Source organism: Durio zibethinus, chromosome 1 (genome assembly GCF_047325235.1).
Source record: "Durio zibethinus cultivar Kanyao isolate XHJ-2024 chromosome 1, ASM4732523v1, whole genome shotgun sequence".
In the NCBI taxonomy this organism is placed as follows: Eukaryota; Viridiplantae; Streptophyta; class Magnoliopsida; order Malvales; family Malvaceae; genus Durio; species Durio zibethinus.
Window position 1 is genome coordinate 5,974,287 of NC_143162.1, and position 24,733 is coordinate 5,999,019.

Here is a 24,733-nt window from a genome sequence, read left to right on the forward strand (position 1 = left end):
GCTATCCAATCTGCTGCAAGGGAAAAAGGGAAAAAAATGGTACTGTTTCGGGATGCACCAACGGCAGCTCCAATAATTTGCCAACCGATACTTTCTGGGTAGTTCTCTTCTCTGGGTGGGTCCTTATGCAGCATAAGGTTTTACACAAGAAAGGGAACAAGATCGAACTATCACTTCCTCATCGAAGCCCAAGCTCGATGCCAGGCGGATAGCCTCCCATGTTTCTTACACGATCATATCGTTTAACTTTAATCCTTTTTTTTCCTCTTTTGGATGATGGGCCAGAGAACAGCTGACAAGTGCAAAATTTCTTCTTTCAAAGAGGTTGCCAGGGAAGTTGCAACTTCATCGAAGCCTCTGACAAATTGTTAAAAATTAGATCGGAGGAACAAAGACACCGCTATCCAAGCTGCCATTAAAATAAACTAGATGATGTCACTCTAATTTTTATTGTGTTGTCAAATATAGTTGTTTGTCGGACTGTTATTGAAGAACAAAAAAAAAAAAAAAGAATAATTCTCTTTCATCCTTTCATAAATTTATTATTTATATCTTGTAAAATAAACAATTGATAGTAAAAAAATCAAATAAATTTAGTGGAATTATTTATTTAGGAAAAAGAAAGAACTTTTGAAAGGAAACCAATGAAATTGGTTGAAAAATATGGTAATAGTAATTGTCGAAAAAAGAAGAAAAAGGATAATAAATTTAGTCTTTTAAGGTTATTAGCATAGCTTATAATTCAGACATCTTATATATTTATACTAATGAGGAGTTTAAGAAAATAAAAAAAAAATTACCTTCAATACATTTTGCAGTCTAAAATTGTACTAACTGCATAAGAAGAATCATAATAACAAAATTAAAATTTGGATATTTTATAATTCATGAACAAATTCAACTTACATATTATGATATCAAATTAATTTTTTATAACAATTACTATACTTTAATTGCTACGTCATCAACATATAGTTTTAAAGTAGATATATCACTTGTACAAACAATCACATCACCACCCATAAAATATAAGTAATAATATCATTAAGCATGCATACTACTTTTGTTCTACTGCTTTCTTCCCTTCTTCATTATTAACATGCTTTCTTTTCTCTTCTAAAATACTCTATCAACTTAGAGTGTTTGAAACGCGTTTGAAAATTTTAATTTCCATTCTCATGATCTTTTTATTCTTTTTAATAAATCCGATAAATTTAGAAGTTCAACTTTTATCAGATCTCAATCTCATCAAACTCAAAAATATTTCAATAATAATAAAAGAGCATTAAATTAAAAAGGTTAAGTTAAAAATTTATATCTATTTTTTTTGTCTTGGATTTTCTGTGTTTATAAATTTTGATTACTTCAAAATCAAATCGGATTAAATTTTATAAAAAAAATAAATTTTATTAACATTTATTTTTTCATTCATAAAATTTAAATTTAAATTTAAAATTTTATTTAAAAAATATTAAATTTTTTACCATTCAAATCAACTATTAATAAAACTATTTATATCTATAAATATATGTAAAAAGAGTTTTCAACTTTAATTTACTGATCACGTAATAAATGTCATTAAAAAAACAATTTGAGCGTCAACAATAATGAAAGTTCAGTAAGGATCTAGACTTTTGTGAAATTGAAAGACAAGAAAAGTGACAGAATAGGAGATTAGGGAAAAAGAAGAACAGAGTTTATTTCCCATTCTAGTTCCTATCTTCTATAGTTTCATGGGTATGATTTTTCATATTATTCTATATTTTCTTTATTTTGAGATTTTTTATTTCCGTGAGTTACGTGGAGGAATATAGAGAGGGAAACAAAGGAAAGAGAAATACTGGTTTTTTTTTTTTTTTTTTAAATCATTATCATCTGAGTTTTTCAAAGCTTTTGCAGTTTTAAAAATGGGGCTTTGGTCATTTGTATTTTAAGCTAATGAAGTCAAAAAAAAAAAAAGACATAAAAAAACTTCATTTTCTATTCTTTTTTGTTTAAGATCCAGTTTAGTTTTTCAGCTCTTGACCTCTAAATTAAAGTTTGTTCCTTGATCTACTTTTACATGTTGATAAGAACATACAGTGTAAAGGTGAGGTCTTTTTTGTTTTGTTCTTTTGAATAAAGCTTTGAAAGTTTGGGTGCTTGCATTTGATGTTTAGTACGTTGGAAAATTTCCAAATATCACCATTGGTGTTTAGGAAAATTGGAAAAGGAATTTCAGATGATATTGAAGAGAACTCTGCAGGGCATTTGTATTTTGACCGTTAATCTAAATACTACAACATCGATTATAATTCAAGTGAGCTATTTGATTAACTCTCTTTAAAAAAATATATTTTCTTTATATTTGTAATTTGAGTTTTTAATAATTTCTGTTGTAGGTTGTTAATTATAATGGTATTGTATCATTTATGCATATTCCTTAGGATTGATTTACTGCTTCATTTCATTGTTCCCTAGGTTTCAGTTATCTAAATATTGGGCTCTAACTTTTATATGTTAATATGCACTCCGAATTTACATTGAGAAAACTATAATTTTGATTAGCCAATGATATTGCCCGATAGAGTCCTCATGCTAGAGATTTCATTTGGCTAACTTTTGTTTAAAATTATGGTATGTTTATTTAGTTCCCCTCCCCCCACCCCTATTGATAGTAAGTGATGACGGATATATCACATATCTTTTTTATGTATCATTGAATGGATAGAGTTGGAGAGGGGAGGATCCGACGGAGGATATGTAATGAGTAAAAACCGATGGCTTATATGATGATGATGATGGTGAAGCTGAACCATACTATGATTGGACAGAAAGAAAAGCAAAGCGACGGAGCGAAAAGCGAAGATTATGGGAGCGTTAGTGTGAGCTTAACTTGTGTTCAAATGCTCTTTATGCGTTTCAAGCAATACTCACAAACTTGATATATAACCTGCAATAGAAAATAGTTTGTTATTGTTCCATAGGCGGCCAAAGCTCTTGGTGCAATTGGTTTAGAAAGTAACATCTTTCTTTTGAAGAATAATTTGGTTCTAGATCCTACCCAGGAAGTTCGGGAAACATGTGAACTAGCTCTCTAGTGAATTGAGGAGTTAGTCTCGTGGTAATGATGATAAATCATCCTTGAAAGAAAAGTCACTTTTTTTGTCAGTTAACCCTGTTGCACATTCATCTGTTGATAAAGTTAAGTATGTTAATGGATGCAACTTTTATTTACTATGTTTATTTTTTTTTTGCTATTTACTGGTGTTGTTTAATATTAAGGGAGGTGCTGTTGGATGAGGAAAGAGGCATGTACAAGAGGTATTCAGCTTTTTTTGTTTTCCGAAACCATGGTAGAGAGGAAGCTGTTTCTGCCATTATTGAATCTTTGGGGGCTAAAGTGCTTTGTTGAAACATGAGGTTTAATGATGTTTCTTTAAATAATTGTCTTATCCCTTATGCAATCTTGATGTGTTTCTTTTACAACTAGATGGATTTTTATGTTTGTTACCTTGCTATAATACAGGTTGCTTATGCTTTGGGTCAATTGCAGAATAAAGCTGCTTAAGTTGCACTTAGCAATATACTCAAGACTGTGAGTTAGCATCCAAAGGCATGAAGCTTCTGGAGCTTTCGGTTCGATTACAGGTAAGACTATGTGATGCTAATAATCCTACATAAAATTCCTTTTATATAAGCGTTGCTAATGAGGCTTTCTTAAGCCATTTTTTTTATTGTTCTCATATAGGTGTGGGCAATAAGTGATGCTGAGCGACGAGATCTAATCACTTTCTCTCACACAGTTTTTGGATGACTACTTATGAATGTTGCCTCTTTATTGTTTTGACCTCTTAGGTTAGTGTAATTGAATTCCTCATTATGCCCATGCTATAGATGATCAAAGTGTAGCACTGCTTGAGGAAGTTGCTAGAGATCCTGAGCCTATTGTTTCACAGAGTTGTGAAGTCACTCTTAGCATGTTGGAATTCGAGAAAACAGGAAAATTGTTTAAGGTATGTAATTTAGAATTCGAACTTAAATCAACTATAATTATAATTTAAAGTTTGTTATTTCATGAAATGATGACAATAGTAATCATTTTGTGTGCAGTTCCTCTTCATGCGAAGTCCTATGATGCACTAGAACTGGTTGAAAAATGGGCTTAGGAAAAGACAGCAAAAGAATGATATATCAAGATTTTTTGTTTTTTGAAATATAGTTACATTAATTTATACATTTACGTGATGATTAACGGCTTTGATAAATTTTGCAAAGAAACCAATCACAGAAATTTATGAAGAACAATTTGTAATCATTTTATTTGGGTGTTTGTCTGTATTGTGCTGCAAATAACAATTTGTTTGCTACAGCTCGTGTTCAAATCCTCTTTATGCCTGATGTGGAATCACTTACCAAAGAATTGAAACAGATTGAAGGGGTTCAATTAGTTTCAAATTAAGCCTCAGTTTAGCTCCAACATTCCAGGTATGATAGCTTTCGTATAAACTAAATGTAGTAGGCTAAAGTTGGTGTGTGATAAAATAATTTGCATCAAATGTATCTGCTCATATTTTGGCTCTGGTTTGAGCGTTCTTATTGATTTCTGGATTATCAGTTTTGCTTAGTAAACATTTGTTTGAATGCTAGAGGAAATTTCATCTATATAGATGAATTTTTTTTAAGAATAAAAGATGACCCAGAAATTGATAAGGCATTTGGATGGGTGTTAAAAATGTGAGAAATTTTTTTATTAAATTTGTCTTTATTTTATTCTTTTGCTTAATATGACCTTTCACATGTGTGATCATTTGATTAAATTTAGGCATGCACATGTTGTGGCATCAGCATCACATGGCGTGCGCCATACACTTCGTAAAGGCCTCATGCTCCATGTTCTAACAACATGTTATGGGTCCCCTTTTTTTCCTCAATGACCTTTAATTATTAGTCGAAATTTAACTTCAAATCTTTATTTGTTATCAATCACTATGAGATTTGGAACCAAGGAAGAAGTTTTTAATCCTTTATATTTATGGATGTGACTACAATTTAAAGGAACAGGAACCTGTCTTTCTGTTTGTTGTATTTGAGTTGTTTATATATATATATATATATAAATATATATAAATATATATTAATTTTAATTATGTTTACTTTTGTTCAAAATATAATTATGTTGGAAATTCTTTTAATATATTTTTAATTTTTCATTTTTAATATTTTAATTATATTATTGATTAAAGGATAAAATAGTCTGTTTATAACATTAAAAAGGGTAAAATAATCATTTTACGATGCTTAACAAGTGTTACTCTCTAATCCTTTGGAGATTCTTTTAATATCGAGTTATAGATATTTTAATTTATTATTTTAACTAAAGGGTAAAATAGTAATGTTATAATATTAGAAGGATAAAATGATAATTAAATATTTGGACAAGTGTAAAAACTATCCGTTGAAGGATAGTTTTATTATATTGTACAGATAAAATAACTTAAAATGTTAATAATAAAAAATTTAAAATATGCTAAAAGAATTTTCAAAGGTGTGACATTTTGACACCTATTTGATATTATAAAATGATCATTTGATTTTTTTTAACATTATAAAATTTTCAATGTTCTCTTTAATTAAAATAAAATAACTTAAAATAGAAATTAAAAAATTAAAAAAATACGAAAACAATAATACCTAAAAGTATTATATTGCGACACAGCATTGTAAAATAATCATTTTATCTATTTTAACATTATAAAATGATTATTTTATCCTTTAATCAAAATAAAATATTTTAAAATGTAAATAATAAAGAAATTAAAACATATATTAAAAAATTTCCCAAGAGGTTATATTTTGACATTTGTCCAATATTATACAATGACTATTTTAACTTTTAATGAAAATAAAATAACTTAAAATAAAAATAATTATAAAATTATAAAAATCACATCTATATTTTTTTGTAGACGAAAAACTTATATCTGAATTCAACAATTTAAAAAAAAAACACCAAACAATGTATTTTAAAAAAATAAAAACAGTTATCTTATAACATTGTGCAAGGATAAATACTAGTTAGAATTAAAAAGGTCGAGATTTATTGTGTAAGACTAGAAGAAAAAAGAAAATAATTGATTTGCTTGTTCGCTTCATGTAACCGTATTTTTTTTATTTCTTGAAAAGAAAAAAAAAAAGGTAATCTTGTCATTTTAACAAAAACAAGTTTATTGTCATTTTCGAAATCCAAGAGATTTTTAATTTCGTGTAACAACTAAGTTAAATTATGACAATGGTTCATATACTTTAATTAAATTTGAGATTTAGTTTCTCTATTATAATTTATAAAAATGTAATCATAATATTATTTTGGTTTAACAATTTTAGTTTAATCATTAAGCCTATCTAATTTTTATTGTTAAAAATATTGACGTAACCGTTGATTTGATGATGTATATTTACTTTGGCGACACACATTAACTATATTAATGTGGTATTAACTTTGCTAACATGACAATATGACTAAATAAAATTAATTGTTAAATTATGTAAATAATCTTCATACTTATAAAAAATTTAAAATTTTACTTTTTTAATATAATTTATAAAAATTACATTCTTGTACAAGTTCAATTTAATAATGTTAATCTAATTATTAATACGATCAATTACACCTCGTTAACTTTGCTTACGGAACAATTATTTTTTTAAAAAAAATATTTGAAAATTAAACCATCTAAAAAAATTGAAAAGAAAATTGTTTGAAAAATTGAAAAAGACAAAAGTAAAAAAAAAAAAAACCGATTTTAGTTTTTTTTATTTTTTTAAAAACATTAAGTTAATTTTTTTCAGTATTTTAATTTTTTAAAAAATAATATTTCATAATTATTTTTGAAAAATAAGGATTTAATTAAAACATTCAAATTTATGAATTATTTAGAATTTTTCTTCATTTATAAAAAACATTAAATTTAATATTTCCCAATATTTTAATTTTTTAAAAAATAATATTTATTTTATTATTTAAAAATAAAATTTTAATTTTTTTAAAAATAGTTTTTAAAAGATTACATTTAATTTTTTTTTCTAATACTTTAATTTTAAAATATTAAATTTAATATTAGGAAAATAAAAATTTCCAAAAGAATTACAAATATTTAATTTTATAAAATTCTAATTTTATTAAAAAATAATATATTTTTAAATAAAATATTGGTAAAAAATTAAAAAATTTTAAAAATTGAAAATTATTTTTTAAAAATTTAATCAATTTTCTTACAAAAAGTCAAACATTTTTATTTTTTAAAAAATAAGATATTTAAAAAATAAAATTAACATTTTTAAAATTAGAAAAATTCTAAATATGATTTTTTTTAAATTAAAATATTTGAACAAATTTTAATTTAATATTTTTAAAAATTCAAAAAAAGACTAAAAATCAAAATTTTATGTTTTTTGGGATTTTTTATTTTTTGAATTTAAAAAGTTAAGATATTTTTTAATTTTTAGATGAATTTCTAAAAAGAAAACAATCGTATTAGTATAGTCAACAAAAAATAATTGATTGTGTTAGTAGTTAGACTAATATTATTAAAATTCAACTTTTACAAGGATGCGTTTTTTATAAATTATATTGAAGGGATTGAAATTTAAATTGTGTGTGAGTATAAAGATAATTTGTATAATTTGACTATTAATTTCATTCATCAATGTTACTATGTTAGAATTCCATAATATGTTAATAAAGTCAATATTTATGGTATTAAGTAAATAATCAAAATAGTACTTTAAACATAAAAATATGACAAAATTAATGATTAAATTAAAATTAGTAAATTAAAATATTATAAAAATTATATTTCTATAAATTATAATAAAAAAAATAAATCTTAAATTTTATTAAAATACATAAAGTACTATCATAATTTGACCTAACAACTAGCACCGTATCAAACACTCACCTAGATATTTTCCCATATTTTAATCCAAGCCAAGTTGCGGTAATGTTGTCATTTTGTACTATCAAGGCTATTCTAGTAATTTCGGCCAACAACTTAACGCAGTCACGACCGCCTTAAACTATAAACCAACGGGATCGTTTGAAATTTGATATGAGCAAAGCCTACTTTGACGCCAGTGAAAACGACGTAACGCCCAATCTCAGTATTCCCCAGCTCTTGACATGCCACGTGTCGCCACGATATGACCAAGATCTTTAGAGATGCTATAGAGACACTCGAACTCCCGGCTTTTGATTTTGTCCAGCTCAGCAATCCCATAGGCCCCCAAATATTTAGCCATGTGGAAATATTCCCCATTCTACGTGGAATTCCTGGAACGTTCCACACCTCCATTTTTTCCACGTCAGCATCTTGGACTCCTCTCAATATCTTCTCCCCTCTCCCGACTCCTAAAGAAAAGGTCGGCGATTTCGGTCCCTTCCGAGTCACTGTTTTTCTCATGCAGTTAATTTATTTTAAGTAATTAATATTTTTTGGTAATTAAAAGTAAATATTTAATCTGCAATTAATTGAGGAAAATTTCTTTGGTAATAACTGAAATTTCTCATTTTAATGTAAAATTACGCTTTGATATTAAATTTTTTCCTTAATTTTTGCACAATGTTATTTTTAAATTCAAATAGGTTTTCGATGGAGCTCAATAAAGGTGGCTAGTTGAAGCTTTGGCGAGGATTATCTGCATTTCTAGCACCTGTAAGTTCTTTAGTTTTATATGAGAATGGAATAATTTTCTTTTATTGAACTCCGTTACTTTTTCGCCGTAGATTTCATTTTTTAAGAGCTAAGAAATGATGCTGTAGAATATTCAAAATTTTCTATTTGGTAGTTTACTTATAGATCTTTTGATTAGGTTTTGGTTAGTTGTAGAAAAGCTTTGCTTTAACTTTAGGAGCAGATTTTTAGGTGCTTGATATTAGGGTTTTGGCCAAGTCTTTAAATTTTATTTAATTTTTCTAATTTGAAATTAACTTGCGGTTAAATGTTTATGTATAAAATTAATCTTGTTTCTAGCACGTGAATTTGTTCCCTAAAATGAGGGAAATATCCGGGAGCAATACTTAGTTGATTGAAGTTAATGGTTAGATTTTGGTGGATTATTTTGATACGATGCTCTGTTTTTTTACATGGTGAAAGCTGCTTAGGGAGTATGGAGTTGGTTACCGAAGATTCAAAGTGAGATATATATTTGTCATGGTGATTTGTTTAACTTTTAGTTATGGATCTCGTTAATGATTTGCTTGTGTTTTAGGCTGATCTATCTCTATTAGCAAAGGTTTTGCTTCTAGAATACGAAGCTATGTATACTATTTATTTTGTGAATTGAGGAAGGATTTTCACTGTTCTAATGTTGGACCATTCTTATTCTTATCAGTCTTTTCTAATCTGATTTACAGGGAAGTGTCTACATGAGAGTTGATAGCGATAGTGACAGAGGGTTAGAAGAACTAAATCATCGGCTATATGATGGTAACAAGAGAATGACAAATGGACTTGTGGCTGAGGAACATGTGATGCTGGAAGGGGATGATCTGAAAGTTAGCAAAGTTAACAAGATTGCACAAAATGTAAAAGATGATCATGTTGGGGCTGTTCAGGCCCCTGCTGTGCTGCAAATCTCACAGCAACAACCTCAAAATGCAATGTGTTGTTGGGAGAGGTTTCTACATGTAAGAACAGTTAAGGTTCTGCTTGTAGAAAATGATGATTCTACTCGTCATGTTGTCACTGCACTTCTGCGCAATTGCTGTTATGAAGGTTAGTGACTCAAGTCTTTCTAAGATTTCAAGACAACAATTTTGCTCTCCTCTTTTTTGGCTGAAGGGATGCAAAATTGTAGATTTGTGCCTCAGAATTTATTATCTTGGAATTATCAAGGTTTGGAGGTTATTCTAGATGATTCTATAATTATTAAATTTCTCATACCTACAACCTTAAAAAATTTCATGCCACACAGAAGGGGAGCTGATTTCTCAACTAGATCGATTTGATAATTAGCCTCTCCAATTACAAGAACTGAAAATATTTGCTATTTTTTGCCTGTTGAGAGCCAAATTAAGTTAAGCCTAGTCCAGCTTGCAGTAGTTCTTCCAGCCAGAAATTGTCTTATTGTATTTTGCATCTTGTCTTTTCATAGCATCAATATACTTGATATTTGGTGAGGTTTTAATGATGAAATTTTATGATACCTATTTACTCTTATCAGTTATTTCATGTTTGATTCTTCTCCTCTTCTTTTCTTTTTATAAGAGATATATTTACTCCTGTTTGGGACATGCTCTTCCATCTAGAATGCTCAACTTATCAATTACTTGGTGAAATATAGGGGCTTATGTAGCCTATGTTAACTGAAACACTCACTCATATTCCTAGTTATTGAAGCTGCAAATAATTTGCAAGCATGGAAGATGCTAGAAGATTTGACCATTCATATTGATCTTGTATTGGCTGAGGTGGGTATGCCGTCCTTATCTGGCATGGTTCTTTTGAACAAGATTATGAGCCACAAATCACGTAAAAACATTCCTGTGATCAGTAAGTTCTCCAGTCTCTTCTGCTTTTTTGTTTATTGTTCAAGCCATTTTTATTCTTGCGTTCACTTTGAGCTTTCAAAAAGATACTTTTAACTAATATTTTTTTATGAGATCTGCATGCAGTGATGTCATCTCAGGATTCAATGGGTCTAGTCTTTAAGTGTTTGTCAAAAGGTGCGGTTGACTTTTTAGTGAAACCTATTCGAAAGAATGAGCTTAAAAACCTTTGGCAGCATGTTTGGAGGAGATGCCATAGTGTGAGTTGTTAACTTCCTACTTCATAATTAGATTCCTGCTTCATTTTCAAGAAAATAGAAAAAATATTTGAAACTAAAAGCATACTCTAGTTTATTTTCCAATTGTATGGGGAAGGTAATGTTATAGGACTGGTATTGATTAGGAGAACTTCTACTTATACAACTTTGTTATCGTGGCATTTTACTTCATCCATACATATCCAAAGGAAAAACAAAAGCAAAGAGAGAGAGAGAGAGAATTGGATTACATTTTATGTTTTCATAGTTTTTTTTGCCAAATGATTAGTTTTCTGCTTTCTCAGTCTAGTGGTAGTGGAAGTGAGAGCGGAACACAAACTCAAAAATCTGTGAAATCAAAAAGTGTTGAGAAGTCTGACAACAACACTGGCAGCAATGATGAGGACAATAATGGGAGCATCGGTCTAAATGTTGGGGATGGTAGTGATGATGGGAGTGGCACTCAGGTATTATAAATTTGTCCTTTTATTTAAGGTTGATCTCTAGTAGTGAAGTTTAGGCCTTAAAGTGCAGAAGGATTCCGTTTGAGCTACTACTCTTGCATTGATTCATGTCATAGACCATAGTGCAGTGAGGTTAGTTTTTTTTTTTTCCTCTGTATGCATTAATTTATAATATTTAAAGATATTCTCAAGAAAAGAGAACTGTTTAGTGTGTGATCAAAATATTTGAGTAGCTCTTACCAGTGCTTAAAAGGGTTGTTCATATGAAGAGAAGACAAGTAGGTTCTGATCTCCAACAGCATTATTGATTGTTTGGTAACAACTTAAGCTGACCCATGCATAACAGAATTGTTATATGGGTCGTTCCACTAATCAAGATTTAGTGACAAAATGCAACCTTGAAATCCATTTAAAACTTGCATATCTTCATTATTTTTCTCAATTTCAACTGAGCCTTAGTCCAAAAATATTATGGTAGTCTGCGTGAATCTATTTTATGCATGCCAAATTTAGGGCTATATTCCCTACTGATGCACCATCCTTCCTGATCACGTCAAACCTTGTGGTATTTGGGATTTTACCTCTAATGACCTCATACTTAATGGCTGAATTGAATTGCTCTCAAACCTTGGATCAAAAGTTTACAGAAGTTGTTAGAAACCTGTTCATATATGTATAGGAAAACTATCATTGCATTCTCTTTTTGTAGAGTTCTTGGACAAAACAAGCAGTTGAAGTTGACAGCCCCTGTCCAGTCTCACCCTGGGATCAATTTGTTGAGTGCCCTGATAGTACGTGTGCCCAAGTTATTCATTCAAATGCAGAAGTATCTGGGAACAAATGGGTGCCAGTTACTGCAGCAAGGGGGTGCCAAGAAGGAGATGAACAGCTTGGTAAACGTGAATTTTTAAATTTATAGCTTGATGTATATCATGCTGGTCAACATCTTTCATCTTTTAGTTCCTTTTTACTTTTCTTTCCTTCAATGGTAAACTGCAGTCTCTCTTTTTTTTCTCTTAATTTTTTTTATCCTTTCTATTGCAGACAATGTTGCAATGGGTAAAGACCTGGATATAGGAATGCCTAGAAATGTAGATTTACAACTAGAGCGCTGGGTTGAGGTCCCAATCAAAACAGTTGGAACGAAACAAACTAACCTGCTTGAGATGAGCTCCGGTAAATTAAATGCACTGATTGATAAAACGCAGCTGGACCTCAATAGTGAAGGCCAATCCAGCAAACTAAAGTCTGTAGCTGCTAAGCAAATGAGCATCACCTTTAAGACTACTGATCTTAACAAGGAAACTGCAGAGTATGAGGCTTCAAACAGGCTTTCCAAGATATCAGATAGCAATAATGATAAAACCATCAACGATCCTAAAGAACTACCATCTACTCAACTTGGGTTGAAGAGATTTCGAGGAGTTAAAGATGATGGGACTGTAGTTAGGGATGAGCGGAATGTTTTGAGACGTTCAGACTCTTCAGCCTTCTCAAGGTATAAAGGAGGGATTAATGCATAGGAACATCAACTATTTAATCATTGAAAAGTATTCTTTAAAGATTTGTTGAATTCTGATTAGTTTTGACCATGATGTGTATTGCCTGCAGGTATAATACCGCGTCAACTGCAAATAAGGTTCCCACTGTCAACATTGGAAGCTCGTCTGCACTTGATAATAATTTAGAACTGACAAGAAAAGGATCATTATGTGATACTCAATCTCATTTGGTTAATGACCTTCCCAATCAATGCTTAAATGTTGGCAGCAATAACATTGATATGGGCTCCACAACTAATAATGCTTTTGCCAAGGCATCAGTTTTGAAGAATAAGTCAGCTGCATCATCCACTGTCAGATCTTCACACCCACCCTCTACTTTCCGGCCTATGAAAAATGATCTTTTAAGTGCTACTCAGAAAGTTGTATTAGACAAGTCTGATGATGTAATTACTACAGCAGGACTGGCTCAACCTAGAGGTACTCACCAAGAACTCCAAATGCTACAGCCTCCACACCGTTATGATCAACATTACCATCTTGCTAAGGGTATGCAACAGCAGCAGCAGCAGCCACCTGAACATGATGATTTATCTTTGAAAAATACGGCTGCAGATGCTCCTCGTTGTGGGTCGTCCAATGTGTTGGGTGGGCCTCTTGAAGGAAATGCTGGCAACTACAGTCTCAATGGAAGTGCCTCAGGTAGTAACCATGGAAGCAATGGACCAAATGGACCTAATGGAAGTAGCACTGGAGTCAATACTGTAGGGAAAAACATAGAGAGTGACAATGGAATAGCTGGGAAAAGTGGAAGTGGTGATGCAAGTGGGAGTGCGAGTGGAAGTGGAAGCAAGGCAGACCAGAGCAAGTTTGCTCATAGGGAAGCCGCATTGACCAAATTTCGTCAGAAGAGGAAGGAAAGATGCTTCCGGAAAAAGGTAACAAACATTGAGCTGTTTAATAATATGCGAGATAGTCAAAATCTTCAAGCTATGCCATTTATTTCAGACATGCGTATATTACATGCATAAGAATTTTGTACACACGGAAGATTTTGTTTCCATTTTGACTAGGACAAACTATTTTTGCTTCTATCTCACTCAGATATCTTCCTACCAATACATGAACTGGTTACTTCCCTTGTATTGAGAAAACATACGCTCATTAGTTTTTGGAATACCAATAGTAGAATGCTACATTTTAACTTTTTTAAACACTTGGAGCTCATTATGTCAGAGACTGAAACTTTTTCTTAATATTTCGGCTTTTTCCAGGTTCGGTACCAAAGCAGGAAACAACTAGCAGAGCAACGTCCTCGCATAAGAGGTCAATTCGTGCGACAAACAGTGAACAACAACGACCCAGCATCTGAAGGCAATTCATGCGACAAATGAACAAGAACATAAACAGAAGAAGAGATATCAAATTAAATCCTCTTGCTGATACTGCAACAAGATTTGGTTACACTCATAATGAGAAGACCTTCGTGTGGATTATTTTAGAATGTTGACTTGAACAGTATTTTATTGCTGTAGACCTTTCTTTTTAATTTGAATGTTGTGGATTTAACTTGTGCATTAGGGGAACTCGAGAAGATGGAAGACTTCTAAAATAAGACCCTTTCGGTTTTTTGTGCTGGATTCATGAACATCATTGAACAATAGAGTGTGCTTTGCGAACATTTGATAATGTTTTATTGGTTAGTTTCTGAAGTTTCTTAACTGAGATTTGATTATGAAAAGTATCGTTGGAATTGAATTACTTGGCTATGGTTTAATTGGTATTTGAAGACATTGACCTAGCAATCTGCATGAAGATTTTGGATAGAGAAGTGAACATTGGATAAGCCCAAAAGAAATTGAGCCCAGTGTATTTTTGCAATATCAACTTTCTTATTCTCAGTTGCTTCCTTTGAAGGTCAGGATGAGCATTACCTACTGAAATTGAAATCACCTGCAAGTTTAAATGCCCTTTAAATTTATCTTTCAACAAAAGAAAACATTTATGACATTCATTGAGTTATTATTTACTTAGATTTGAAGGGAGCATGACTAGGTCTTGACTCTTGAATGCTGATTAAAGAAAATTTATTTATGATTATTTTACTTTTCAAAGTTTTATATTCATATAATAATTTTTAAAAGATGATATTTAATAAATTTAAAATTTAAATTTCAATACTTTAAATTTTTTTTCTATTCCTAAATTGTAACTTCCTAAAAAATCTTTACAAGTTGGATGAGGTCAGGAACAAAGGAATAAGAAAAACAAATATACTACTGTCTTATTAAGTAAAGCTAATGGATAGCAGGAAATGATAAAGCTGATCTTATGTTTTACTTTCAAAAGGTTTGTTTCATATACACAAAACTAGGTTCAAATAAGCTTTTTTTTTTTATCTTACTTGACTCTTGATCACTCATTAGCATTTTCTTTCTCCAAAAAAATCAACCTAACAACTGTTTTTAGGATATTCAAATAACATTAATTTTACAAGTCATTTACCAAGAAATAGTTAAACAAATTCTCAAAAAAACAAATAAGTTAAACCAAGGCACATTTTAGAAAGAAAAAAAAAAGAAATACTAAATAGAAAGCTAAATATAAAGATGGGTAGGTGCAGTTGAGTACAGTAAACATGAATTCCACCAAACAAATTAATTTGCTCAGCGTACACCTAATCTCATATTTATGGATATTGTACACGTAAGCTCTAAACATTAGGGACGAAAAGTAAATGCTCGTGCCTCATCTTGGATTACCGGTGAAAATGGATTCTCACAATAAAACAAATGTCGTATGAATTATTATAAAACGAGAAAAACAATTCAAATGAAGCATCAATAAATGCAGAAAGAAAAGGATCGGTTAATTTTCCTTCTTTGAATCCAAACAGTGGGGCAGCCAACTTGAATTCCAGTGTCAAATTCACAATTGTCCCAACAAAAGGGATATATTTTAAGAATTAATATATTTTGAAACTTTTATATATTCTGACAAACTGCACTAAATTAAAATTTTAATACTATTAATTAATTGTTTGAAATTGTTTTGACCCTTGATGGAATTATGAAAATTTAATACTGTATTGCCTTTTCTTTTTCTTTTTTCATTTGAATTCATGAATGATTAGTTTATAATATTCCAAAAGCAATCACTCTTTCTAGTAATGTTACTATTAAGGTACGTCAATCTTAGTTACTCAGCAATGAGCAGTACCCAGCAGAAGACAATTCAATGTAGTAGTAAATTTCATATTCTTGCGTTGTTGGGGGTTGGAATGGAGGTAGAAAAACAAGTAAATTTCTGAGGTTGGAACTTGATTATTCAAGGAAGAAAAGGAAAGGGGAGCTAGAGGGTTTTATTGATAGAAACACCTTTTTCAGTGTTGGTGGTTGCATTTAAACAAAGGTTGTTTTGTTGTTGTTATCTCTTTCCTCAAAGGAACAAGATTATTCTTAACTTGTGACTGTGGTCTTGGTCGCCATCGATTCACCTTTCAGTGGCCCATCGCCGTAGCACGAACTACCCCCCTACCTCTTTACAGCTCTCGACCAGAACCAAAACCCTAATCACACCAAGAGGGAATTAATTCACTTATAAAAAAAAAAAAAAGCACTTGACTCTGCATTGAATATTGTCCGGTTTTGATTTTTTTTTTTTTTTAATATTTGAATCTAAGGAAGTATGGAAGAATTTACTTTAACCCAAACAATTTGACTTTTCATTAACAACTAGTATTATACAAAGCACAAAAAGTTCTTGTTGTTTTCGTTTTTCTATATTTTGTTATCTTCTTTTATATTATGAGTAATTGTGCTCAAATGGATTTATGAATTTATAAATCGCCACATTCATAAACAAGGTTAGAGTTATAGAAAACAATGACAAAGAATTGATTATAATTGGTTTTCGTTAAATATTTTTGGTTTTGATTTAGATCAAACAAACAAAAAATTTTATCTTGATATGAGTAAAATGTCAAATGTTAAAACTTGACTTGAGCAATCCATCACAATAAATTATTTTTTTATAGTAAAATTGTTAAATAATTAATTTCTATTCATTATAATTAAAAGTTAAGCATTTTAAAATTTAAAATTTTTTTTATAAAATTAAAATTTCGTGATTTTTAATGTTCATAAGAATAATTTTAAAATATATATAAAAAAAGAGTTTTAGATGTTTTAAAAAATAAGACATAATTTTAGAATATTAAAAAAAAAAGATGGATAAAGAAAATGAGATAAAGAGAGTCACAAAGAAGTTTTTGAAATTAGCAAATGAAAGAACCAAATTAATGGAAAAAATTGGTAAAATAAAGGGTAGAGATAATTTTTGGCACGTGACACATAACAGAACACAACTACCAGTCACGACCTAGAATTTCAGTTTGAAAGTTGGACTTCCACACGTCTCTTGTCATGTTCCTCCCAACTAACATTCCAAACCAAAACCACAACTAATTCTCAAATTTAATTAATTTCCAACTTTGATTTTCATTAATCAACGGAGTATTTCCATATATATAGTTTTAGTAATTAAGTAAATTTTAATTATTATATTCAAAAACATCTTAACTCTTATCAGTGTGATAAGATGAACTCAACCCATAATATTTTTAATTTTTTTATTAAAAATTAAGTTACATTTTTTAAGAAAAAATCCATGTTTGGATTCTTAGTCCTTTCATTGATTGGTTTTCATGATTTGAAGTTGGGACCAAATTTCCATCCATTTCTAAGCATAGATAGATAAAAATATTTTTTATATGAAAGTGATCGTAATCAAGAATTAAAAAACTAATTAAATTATATGTGATTTTATAAATTAATTGAATCAAATTTTGAGTTTGTAAAAAATATATATATATTCTCAAATCAATCATTTATTTTTTGTTTACGTAAAATTTAATATCTAACCATTTCAAATATAATATTATATATATATATTTATATATATATATATGATGTTTGCCTTTGTTCTTGACAGCTTACTCTTATTCATATTTTTTCATTCTTTGTATGTAACCTATTTTTAATCTTTGAGTTAGAAAATAATACAATAATGACAAGTTGTTAGGTAACCCTAATTAATATTTAATATCGAGCCCTTCGATCAAGGCAAAACCTTTATATTATATATATTTGTATTAAAATTCGAATGCCGCCTTTAAAACAACAATGTAGAATCTCGAAAGTCTTTATTGAATCAAACTCTTGAAATCAGGTTCCATTAACTCTTGCATTTTCTTCTTTTTTTTTTTTTTTTTGCTTGACCAAATCTTGATTTAGACATCCCCTTTTAATTGTTTAATAATTTAGTGGGAATTTGTTGTCTAAATGCTCACCATGGAAAAACCTTCTATATGAGTATTGTCATATTATGGATTATGTTGAACACCAAAATTCATGAGTAAATGAAAATGTGTATGTCTTTTGTTTTTAACCATAACAAGAATGACAAATTGATTTGCTAACCTGTTTTGATGGTTATTTGATATTAAAATGATATTAACCCTTTTAATTGTAGTAATAGGTATCATCGAAGGAGACCATAGGATTTTCTTTTGATATATCAACAATGTTACAATTATTAATATATCTTTTCCTTTCCTTTAATGGATTTTTTTTGGCCAACTTCCTTGACTAATGTTGCCAATCGGAGTTTTGAAAAAATTTTGTGCTTGAAATCAATAACTCAACATATTTGAATCATTTGATTCCTCAACCAGACACATTGGAATTTGGAACCAGTTTTCTATCCTCCCCAACGGTTTAAATTATATGCAGGCCTTTCCTCTTAAAAAATAGTCATATGGAAAGACTCTTTTGCCCTTGTAAACTCTTTCGTCTCATAATAAAACCATGAGTAAAAGAGTCTTTTAGAAGAAAGACAGAAAGAGGCGGTAGAGTCGTTGTATTCAACGCGCGGTGATGGGGACGGTGGGATCAGAGTTTCCATTTTGATGCAGGAAGCAAGGAAAGGGACTGGCAACAGAGAGTCAACAGAGGCATGGAGAGAGACAGTTAGTTGGCTGCAGCATCACTCTCTCTCTCTCCCGCTGTAATCCACCAATCACAGTTTCTGATTCAAATACAATACATATACCAAATTTAAAAAAAATTAATATTAAAATAAACTTAATAAAACAAAAATAAAAAACACTTTAGTGGGATTTCATTTCAAGCCTTTTTTTCTCCTTTTAACCTCAGCAACCTTTTCTTTTTCTTTCTTTTTGCTCTTTTTTTTCAATTTTTTAACTTATCAAAAAATTGTGAACTTCCTCATTTTTCTAGTTTCAGACACTGAGCAGACGTTGAAAATCTAATCTTTTTGCCTTGCCGTAAAATAAATGTGTTACTCAAAGAAAACCAGTTCAGCTTAAACCCTTTTGTTTTGGTTTCTGAAGCTGTTTTTGTTTTAATAAGTTCAAAGAACAGACAAAAACTATCGTTTCATGAATGGAAATATGTATCCAGTGAACATAAGCCTGGTATTTCCTCTGTTAACTGGTGAAGGTTTCTCCTTATTCGAGGCCAAGTTCTTTGTGTTTCAGGATTTCAGTCACGTTTCCTTTTATGTATACTGACATTTTTTGTTTCTGCTAGAAGTTTCCGAGGTCATAATTCACAAAAGCAAATTATGTTGTTTTGTTTTTCTCTTTAAATTTCCTTGGTCTGTCATCCAGACTGAGCTAAAAAGACAGAACACAATGAGATTTCATGGATGCAAAAACAAGTTGTCACTTTGTTACTTATCTGCCATTCTGGTCAGTTCTCATTTCCTTAAGCTCTATTTTTTTTTTATTATTATTATTATTTGTGTTTATCTACCTTTTACTTTCATGTTATCAGTTGGAACTTAGATTTCTTCATTTTTTTGTAAAAAAATTTATTTTGGGGTTTAGGTGTTCTTCGTAAAGGTGGACTTTTTTTTTTTCTGATTACTGTGACAAAGTATAATTCTCAAATGCTGTTAAAACTAGCTTTTTTTTTTTTCTTTTCTTTCTTCTTCTTCATGGTGCTATATGGGATAGTTTGGTTTTTCTAGAAAAACATATGAGTTCACAAGTTTGTTTATTTGATGAATTGAAGACCGGAGTCTCTTGGATATAAAGATTGAGGTGTTTTATCGTAGTTACTGTAGGTTGGAAGGAAGCTTTATCTTGATCTTTGGTAATGATGAAAATAAAGAAAAGCTTTATCTTGATTTAGGGTCAGTAATTTTCTGGGTTCTGGCCTGCATTTTATTCGGGAATCCTGAAATCTAGGCTGTCCATGACCACTGAGGAAGACACTATTAAATAGCAAAAGAGTCATCTTCTGAATAGTACTAAGGTAAGGGTGAAGCGATTGTGATTGTGTTATTGTTATTTTCCAGCAGCACAGAAAATGTTTGAGCTTCATTGTACATGCTGCAGGAGAGGAAATCTGGGAAACAACTAGTAATTGTTTTATAAAATGAACAAAATTGGGAAGTTACAGTATATTTCATCTCACAATTTTACTTTCTTAGTGAAAATATGGCTTCAAAATGCTGTTGGCTTGTAGCTACTTTGAAGGTTGAACAGGAAAAGTGTTTTCTGTCAGCAAAAGTTGGTTCAATTATTCAACTACATTCAAGTATGAGTGGAGCTTTAGAGACTTTCCAGAAAGCAAGATACGTTCTGTTTTATCCAATTTATTCATTTGGCATGCCTTTAAAATGAAAATTCATGTTACCAGTGTGGTATGAACTTTTGCCAGTGTCATAGTTTTACGGCTGAGGTGTTCTGCAACAGTGGCTTTGGACAAGTTAAAGGTTAATGGCATTCTAAATTAAGCTCATCTGAGGTATTGAAAACAGCTGCATTTGTACATGAAAAGTGGATCCAGCAAATGATTCATGGTTGTGCTGTGTAGTTTGGTATGTTGTTGAGACTTTGAGATAACAATTCTGTTGCATCTGAAGTTGTAAGAGCTCAACATCTTTTATTACAGGGAACATTTTCAGGACTGCTTACTGCTTATCTCTCCTCCTATGCATGTAACTCTTGTCAATTTAATCTTCTGTTTAGACATGTTACTTATATAATCCTGGTGCATGCAGGTCTGAATAGGTTGATTTTGAGCTGTGCATAACTGAAGCTGACACTGACAGAGAATGACTTCTAAAACGTCTTCTGCAATTCCTCCTTCAGCAAGTTTTCCCTCTCAAGAACAGTAGTATTTTCTACTGCTATCTAGCTTAATTGAGTATCAAGGAGGTGGTATAATTGGGTTTACACGTCTTCCTTCCGGCACATTATGCTCCAGTAAAATATAATTGGCCTTTCATATATTTATTGAAATGGAGGTTAAAGAAGCAGAGAGGATAGTCATAGCTAAGCCAGTAGCTTCAAGGCCTACTTGTTCGAGTTTTAAGTCTTTCTCGGAGCTCCTTGCAGGAGCTATTAATGCCTCACCCCCTAATGCCAGTTCTGAAAATGCAGTTCCTGCAATTAGACCGAAGACAGTGAGGTTCAAGCCAGTGGTGAATCGTGCTCCATCTGCTATGATTTCTTCCCAGGTTTTCTCTTAGTTCATCTGAATACCTTTTCTCATTTCAAGATCTTTCTGCCTCTCATATTTTTGTCATCTGACAATTTCAGGCAGAGCTCTCTGGAATAGGTGTTTCTAATTCCTCTGATAAGGTTTTAAAATCAGATGTCAAACCTACTGTAGTATACAAACCACAGGCAAAGCTTGTATCAAAGACAACTGTTTCTCTATTGGCAAACATGGTCAGTAGCAGAATTCTATGCGTTAGTTTATCCGCTAGAGAAACTGCTACTTCTAGTCAAAGTCTTAACAATACTATATATATATATATATATATATATATATATATATATATTTGTTTTCCGCAGTTTTGTCCCCTCAGATGCTCGTTTTTTATTCCATACTCGTGGGGATGACACGAGTTAAATTTGCATTACCAACGTCCTTCTGCTGATATTAGAGTTGCAATTTTTGCAGGGAAACTTCAGTGCTAGCAATCAACCAACACTGCAATCAACAGAGATACCAGCTCGATATACAAAACAAGAGAAAAAGAATTTCAGAACCCAAGTTACTCCAAATCTTCACCAGAATACTTCATCACATGCAGAAACAGATCAGACAAGTGAACCCTCAAAGGTGGGATCTCAGAACATGGAGGAGGACCCAAAAATTGTACCTGCCATAGCAAATAGTGATCGACCTTCTTTTGATGGCTATAATTGGAGGAAATATGGACAAAAGCAGGTGAAAGGAAGTGAGTATCCACGAAGCTACTATAAGTGTACGCACCCGAATTGTCCTGTAAAAAAGAAAGTTGAAAGATCATTTGATGGTCAAATAGCTGAAATTGTCTACAAGGGTGAACACAACCATTCGAAGCCTCAGCCTCTCAAACGAAATTCATTAGGGACCCAAGGGTTAGGATTTACTTCTGATGCGACTGGTCAAGATACCAACATCTCATTGTGGAGTAATAATCCTAATGAAAGGAATGAACTTTCTGAAGGTAGAGTTGAAAATCAGAATGAAGCCGGGTTGTCTGCTCCCCCATCGTATCAAGGCAAAGCTCTGCTACCTTATGAACACGTTACTGCTGGAGCTATTAATGCTGGTGGAACTACTGAAAATTCCATTGGTCTTAGTGGGGAATGTGAGGAAGGAAGCAAGGAGGGAGAAGATGATGAACCTAGAAGTAAAAGAAGGTAAGAAATTGGGATTTGGCAAGCAAAACTGTTTGAAGAGATTGGTTTCACCGTGCTAGTGAAATGAAAACATTATTGCATATCAAAGAAATAACTTTTTTTTTTTTAAATTTGTGATCTGTTTCCTTTAGGAAAAGTGAGAATCAATTCAGTGAAGTGGGCACCTCAAGGGAAGGCATCCAAGAACCTCGTGTTGTAGTGCAAAGTTCTACTGATTCTGAGATTATGGGAGACGGCTTTCGATGGAGAAAATATGGGCGGAAGGTGGTGAAGGGAAATCCATATCCCAGGTTGAAATTCAACTTGTTTAAAATGCACATCGAGCTGATATATAGTACTTCCTTTTAGGCTTAATGTGGCAGTCTCAAATTCCTCTGTTGAAAATTTTAGTCCTTCCTACTTTGAGTGATCTTCTTTTACTCTGATTGATGCTTGAATTATGTTATCATTGGTATAGTGTAATCACTTTTGCATGCAGTTGGTTGTTTATGTGAACAATGCATTCGCAACCTCCTCATAGCCCATAATGAAAAGAACCTGTGTATATCTGAAAACCATTATTGATCTTTCAATTTTGAAGATGGACTGACCTCCGTTAAAAGTGGAGCCTGCTACAATCATCTGCAGCTAACATAATAGATGCAACATCTATAATACTTTAAATGTGTACTATATATAAGCATTGATTGCTAATTATGTATTTTTTACGGTTGTTTTCTTACTGCTCGTGATAATCTGCCTCGCAGAAGTTACTACAGATGCACTAGTCTAAAATGCAATGTGCGCAAGCATGTAGAAAGGGCATCAGATGATCCTACAGCTTTCATTACAACGTATGAAGGTAAACATAACCATGAGATGCCACTTAGGAACACAAATCCTGTTGCCTCTGATCCAGACTCTAACTCACCTGCTAGTAAAGACAAGCGATGAAAGTAATGAAAGAAGGTATAGTATCCAACTTGATATTTGGTCTGATAAAGGCTGTGTCAGGTCTCAAGGGCATCAGAACCAAAGCCCTGAAGTGACTGTGAAGCATACAATATGTGACTTTCTGCTACTATAAGTCTGCTAGATGAAGGCAGTTTTCACTTTTATGGAGGACATTATGGATCCTCGTCTTCTTCTAATGCTGCCTGCCTTCAGCATTACATTCTTTTCTTTTCTTTTTTAATTAATCATTTTCCCCATCATATAATAAGTAAAAACTTTGTATATCTAATATTTGATATATCATCAGCACTGCCTTGTTTCAGTTTTCTAGAGGTCTTGCAACTTCAGGCTGGTTTAGGTCTTTGTTATTGAAGTGATCAATTCTAACTTCTGGTTTTTATGCCCAGAATTTATGCAGATCATGATGCTGTCTCAGAGAGATGGCATCAAAGTCCACTCGGAACTTTTTGCTGCCTCTTCTATGTTATATATCTGCACAATTTTGATATACAAATTTTGCATTGACATGACTCAAAATTTTTTTATCACATGTAATTTTGATATATATTAGTTTTTGCCACGTGCTTAATATACATGTAATTTTTATTTATAAAAATTTATTTTAATAAATAATTTTTTATGCTATGATAATAATGATAAAAACTAATAATTTGATTTTAATTTTGATATAATATAAGTAAAATTTGATAACTTTTAATATAATTTTGATTTTAATAACTTTTGATAAAATTTCAATAACTTTTGATATAATTTCGGTAATTTATGATATAATTTTGATAACCATTGATAAAATTTTGTTAATTTTTTGTAAAATTTTAGTAATTTTTTGATGTAATTTTGGTAATCTTTTAATAACTTATGATATATTTTTTTTAATTATTGATAAAATTTGAGTTATTATATATTAAAAAATGGATTCTAAGTTCAGTTATCGTATAAGATAATTTTTTTTATACAATAACATTATTGTTTTATTCAAATTTATAATTTTTTTTCCTAAATTTTTTTTTCTTGAATAGGCTTATGATAAGTTTATTCTAATCTTCCAAAATAAAATTTTTAGCTTCATTTTTGTTAGTAATCAAGATTCAATTCCTAATAACTTTAAATATAAAAATTTTTTATCAATGATTGACAATTAAGTTATCATTAATTTATTATTATGTTATCAGTGATTTATTATTAAATCATCAATGAACTATTACTAAATTATTAATAATTTACTATTAAATTAACATTTATTTACTATCAAGTTATGATCAATTTACTATTAAATTGTTAATGATTTATTATTAATTGAT

General features: G+C 30.8%; 2 protein-coding genes and 1 pseudogene across 7 annotated transcripts; all 3 read left to right on the plus strand.

The window, feature by feature from the left end:
• Positions 1–1,747: 1,747 nt before the first annotated feature.
• On the plus strand, positions 1,748–4,332 carry LOC111310607 (deoxyhypusine hydroxylase-like; annotated as a pseudogene). Its single transcript, XR_016341563.1, has 5 exons — positions 1,748–2,089; positions 2,711–3,402; positions 3,509–3,630; positions 3,877–3,995; positions 4,093–4,332. The product of XR_016341563.1 is annotated as a deoxyhypusine hydroxylase-like (transcript).
• A 4,067-nt stretch (positions 4,333–8,399) lies between these two features.
• On the plus strand, positions 8,400–14,432 carry LOC111311883 (two-component response regulator-like APRR7). 2 transcript variants are annotated; one of them, XM_089761035.1, is made up of 10 exons: positions 8,400–8,527; positions 8,624–8,693; positions 9,395–9,755; positions 10,371–10,532; positions 10,655–10,788; positions 11,091–11,252; positions 11,959–12,142; positions 12,294–12,747; positions 12,861–13,689; positions 14,026–14,432. In XM_089761035.1, the coding sequence occupies exons 3-10, from the start codon at positions 9,407–9,409 to the stop codon at positions 14,143–14,145; spliced, it is 2,394 nt and encodes a 797-aa protein (XP_089617161.1). In that variant the 5' UTR covers positions 8,400–8,527; positions 8,624–8,693; positions 9,395–9,406; the 3' UTR covers positions 14,146–14,432. The 2 variants fall into 2 exon arrangements, with proteins under 2 accessions (XP_089617161.1, XP_089617165.1); XM_089761039.1 differs by having other exon boundaries at positions 8,400–8,476.
• A 4,506-nt stretch (positions 14,433–18,938) lies between these two features.
• LOC111311884 (WRKY transcription factor 44-like) lies at positions 18,939–23,800 on the plus strand. 4 transcript variants are annotated; one of them, XM_022911702.2, is made up of 8 exons: positions 18,939–19,523; positions 19,969–20,091; positions 20,270–20,659; positions 20,843–21,301; positions 21,384–21,515; positions 21,751–22,478; positions 22,610–22,768; positions 23,225–23,800. In XM_022911702.2, the coding sequence occupies exons 4-8, from the start codon at positions 21,083–21,085 to the stop codon at positions 23,409–23,411; spliced, it is 1,425 nt and encodes a 474-aa protein (XP_022767437.2). In that variant the 5' UTR covers positions 18,939–19,523; positions 19,969–20,091; positions 20,270–20,659; positions 20,843–21,082; the 3' UTR covers positions 23,412–23,800. The 4 variants fall into 4 exon arrangements, with proteins under 4 accessions (XP_022767437.2, XP_089617170.1, XP_022767438.2 ...); XM_089761044.1 differs by having other exon boundaries at positions 20,270–21,301; XM_022911703.2 differs by lacking the exons at positions 19,969–20,091; positions 20,270–20,659.
• The last annotated feature ends 933 nt before the right edge of the window (positions 23,801–24,733 follow it).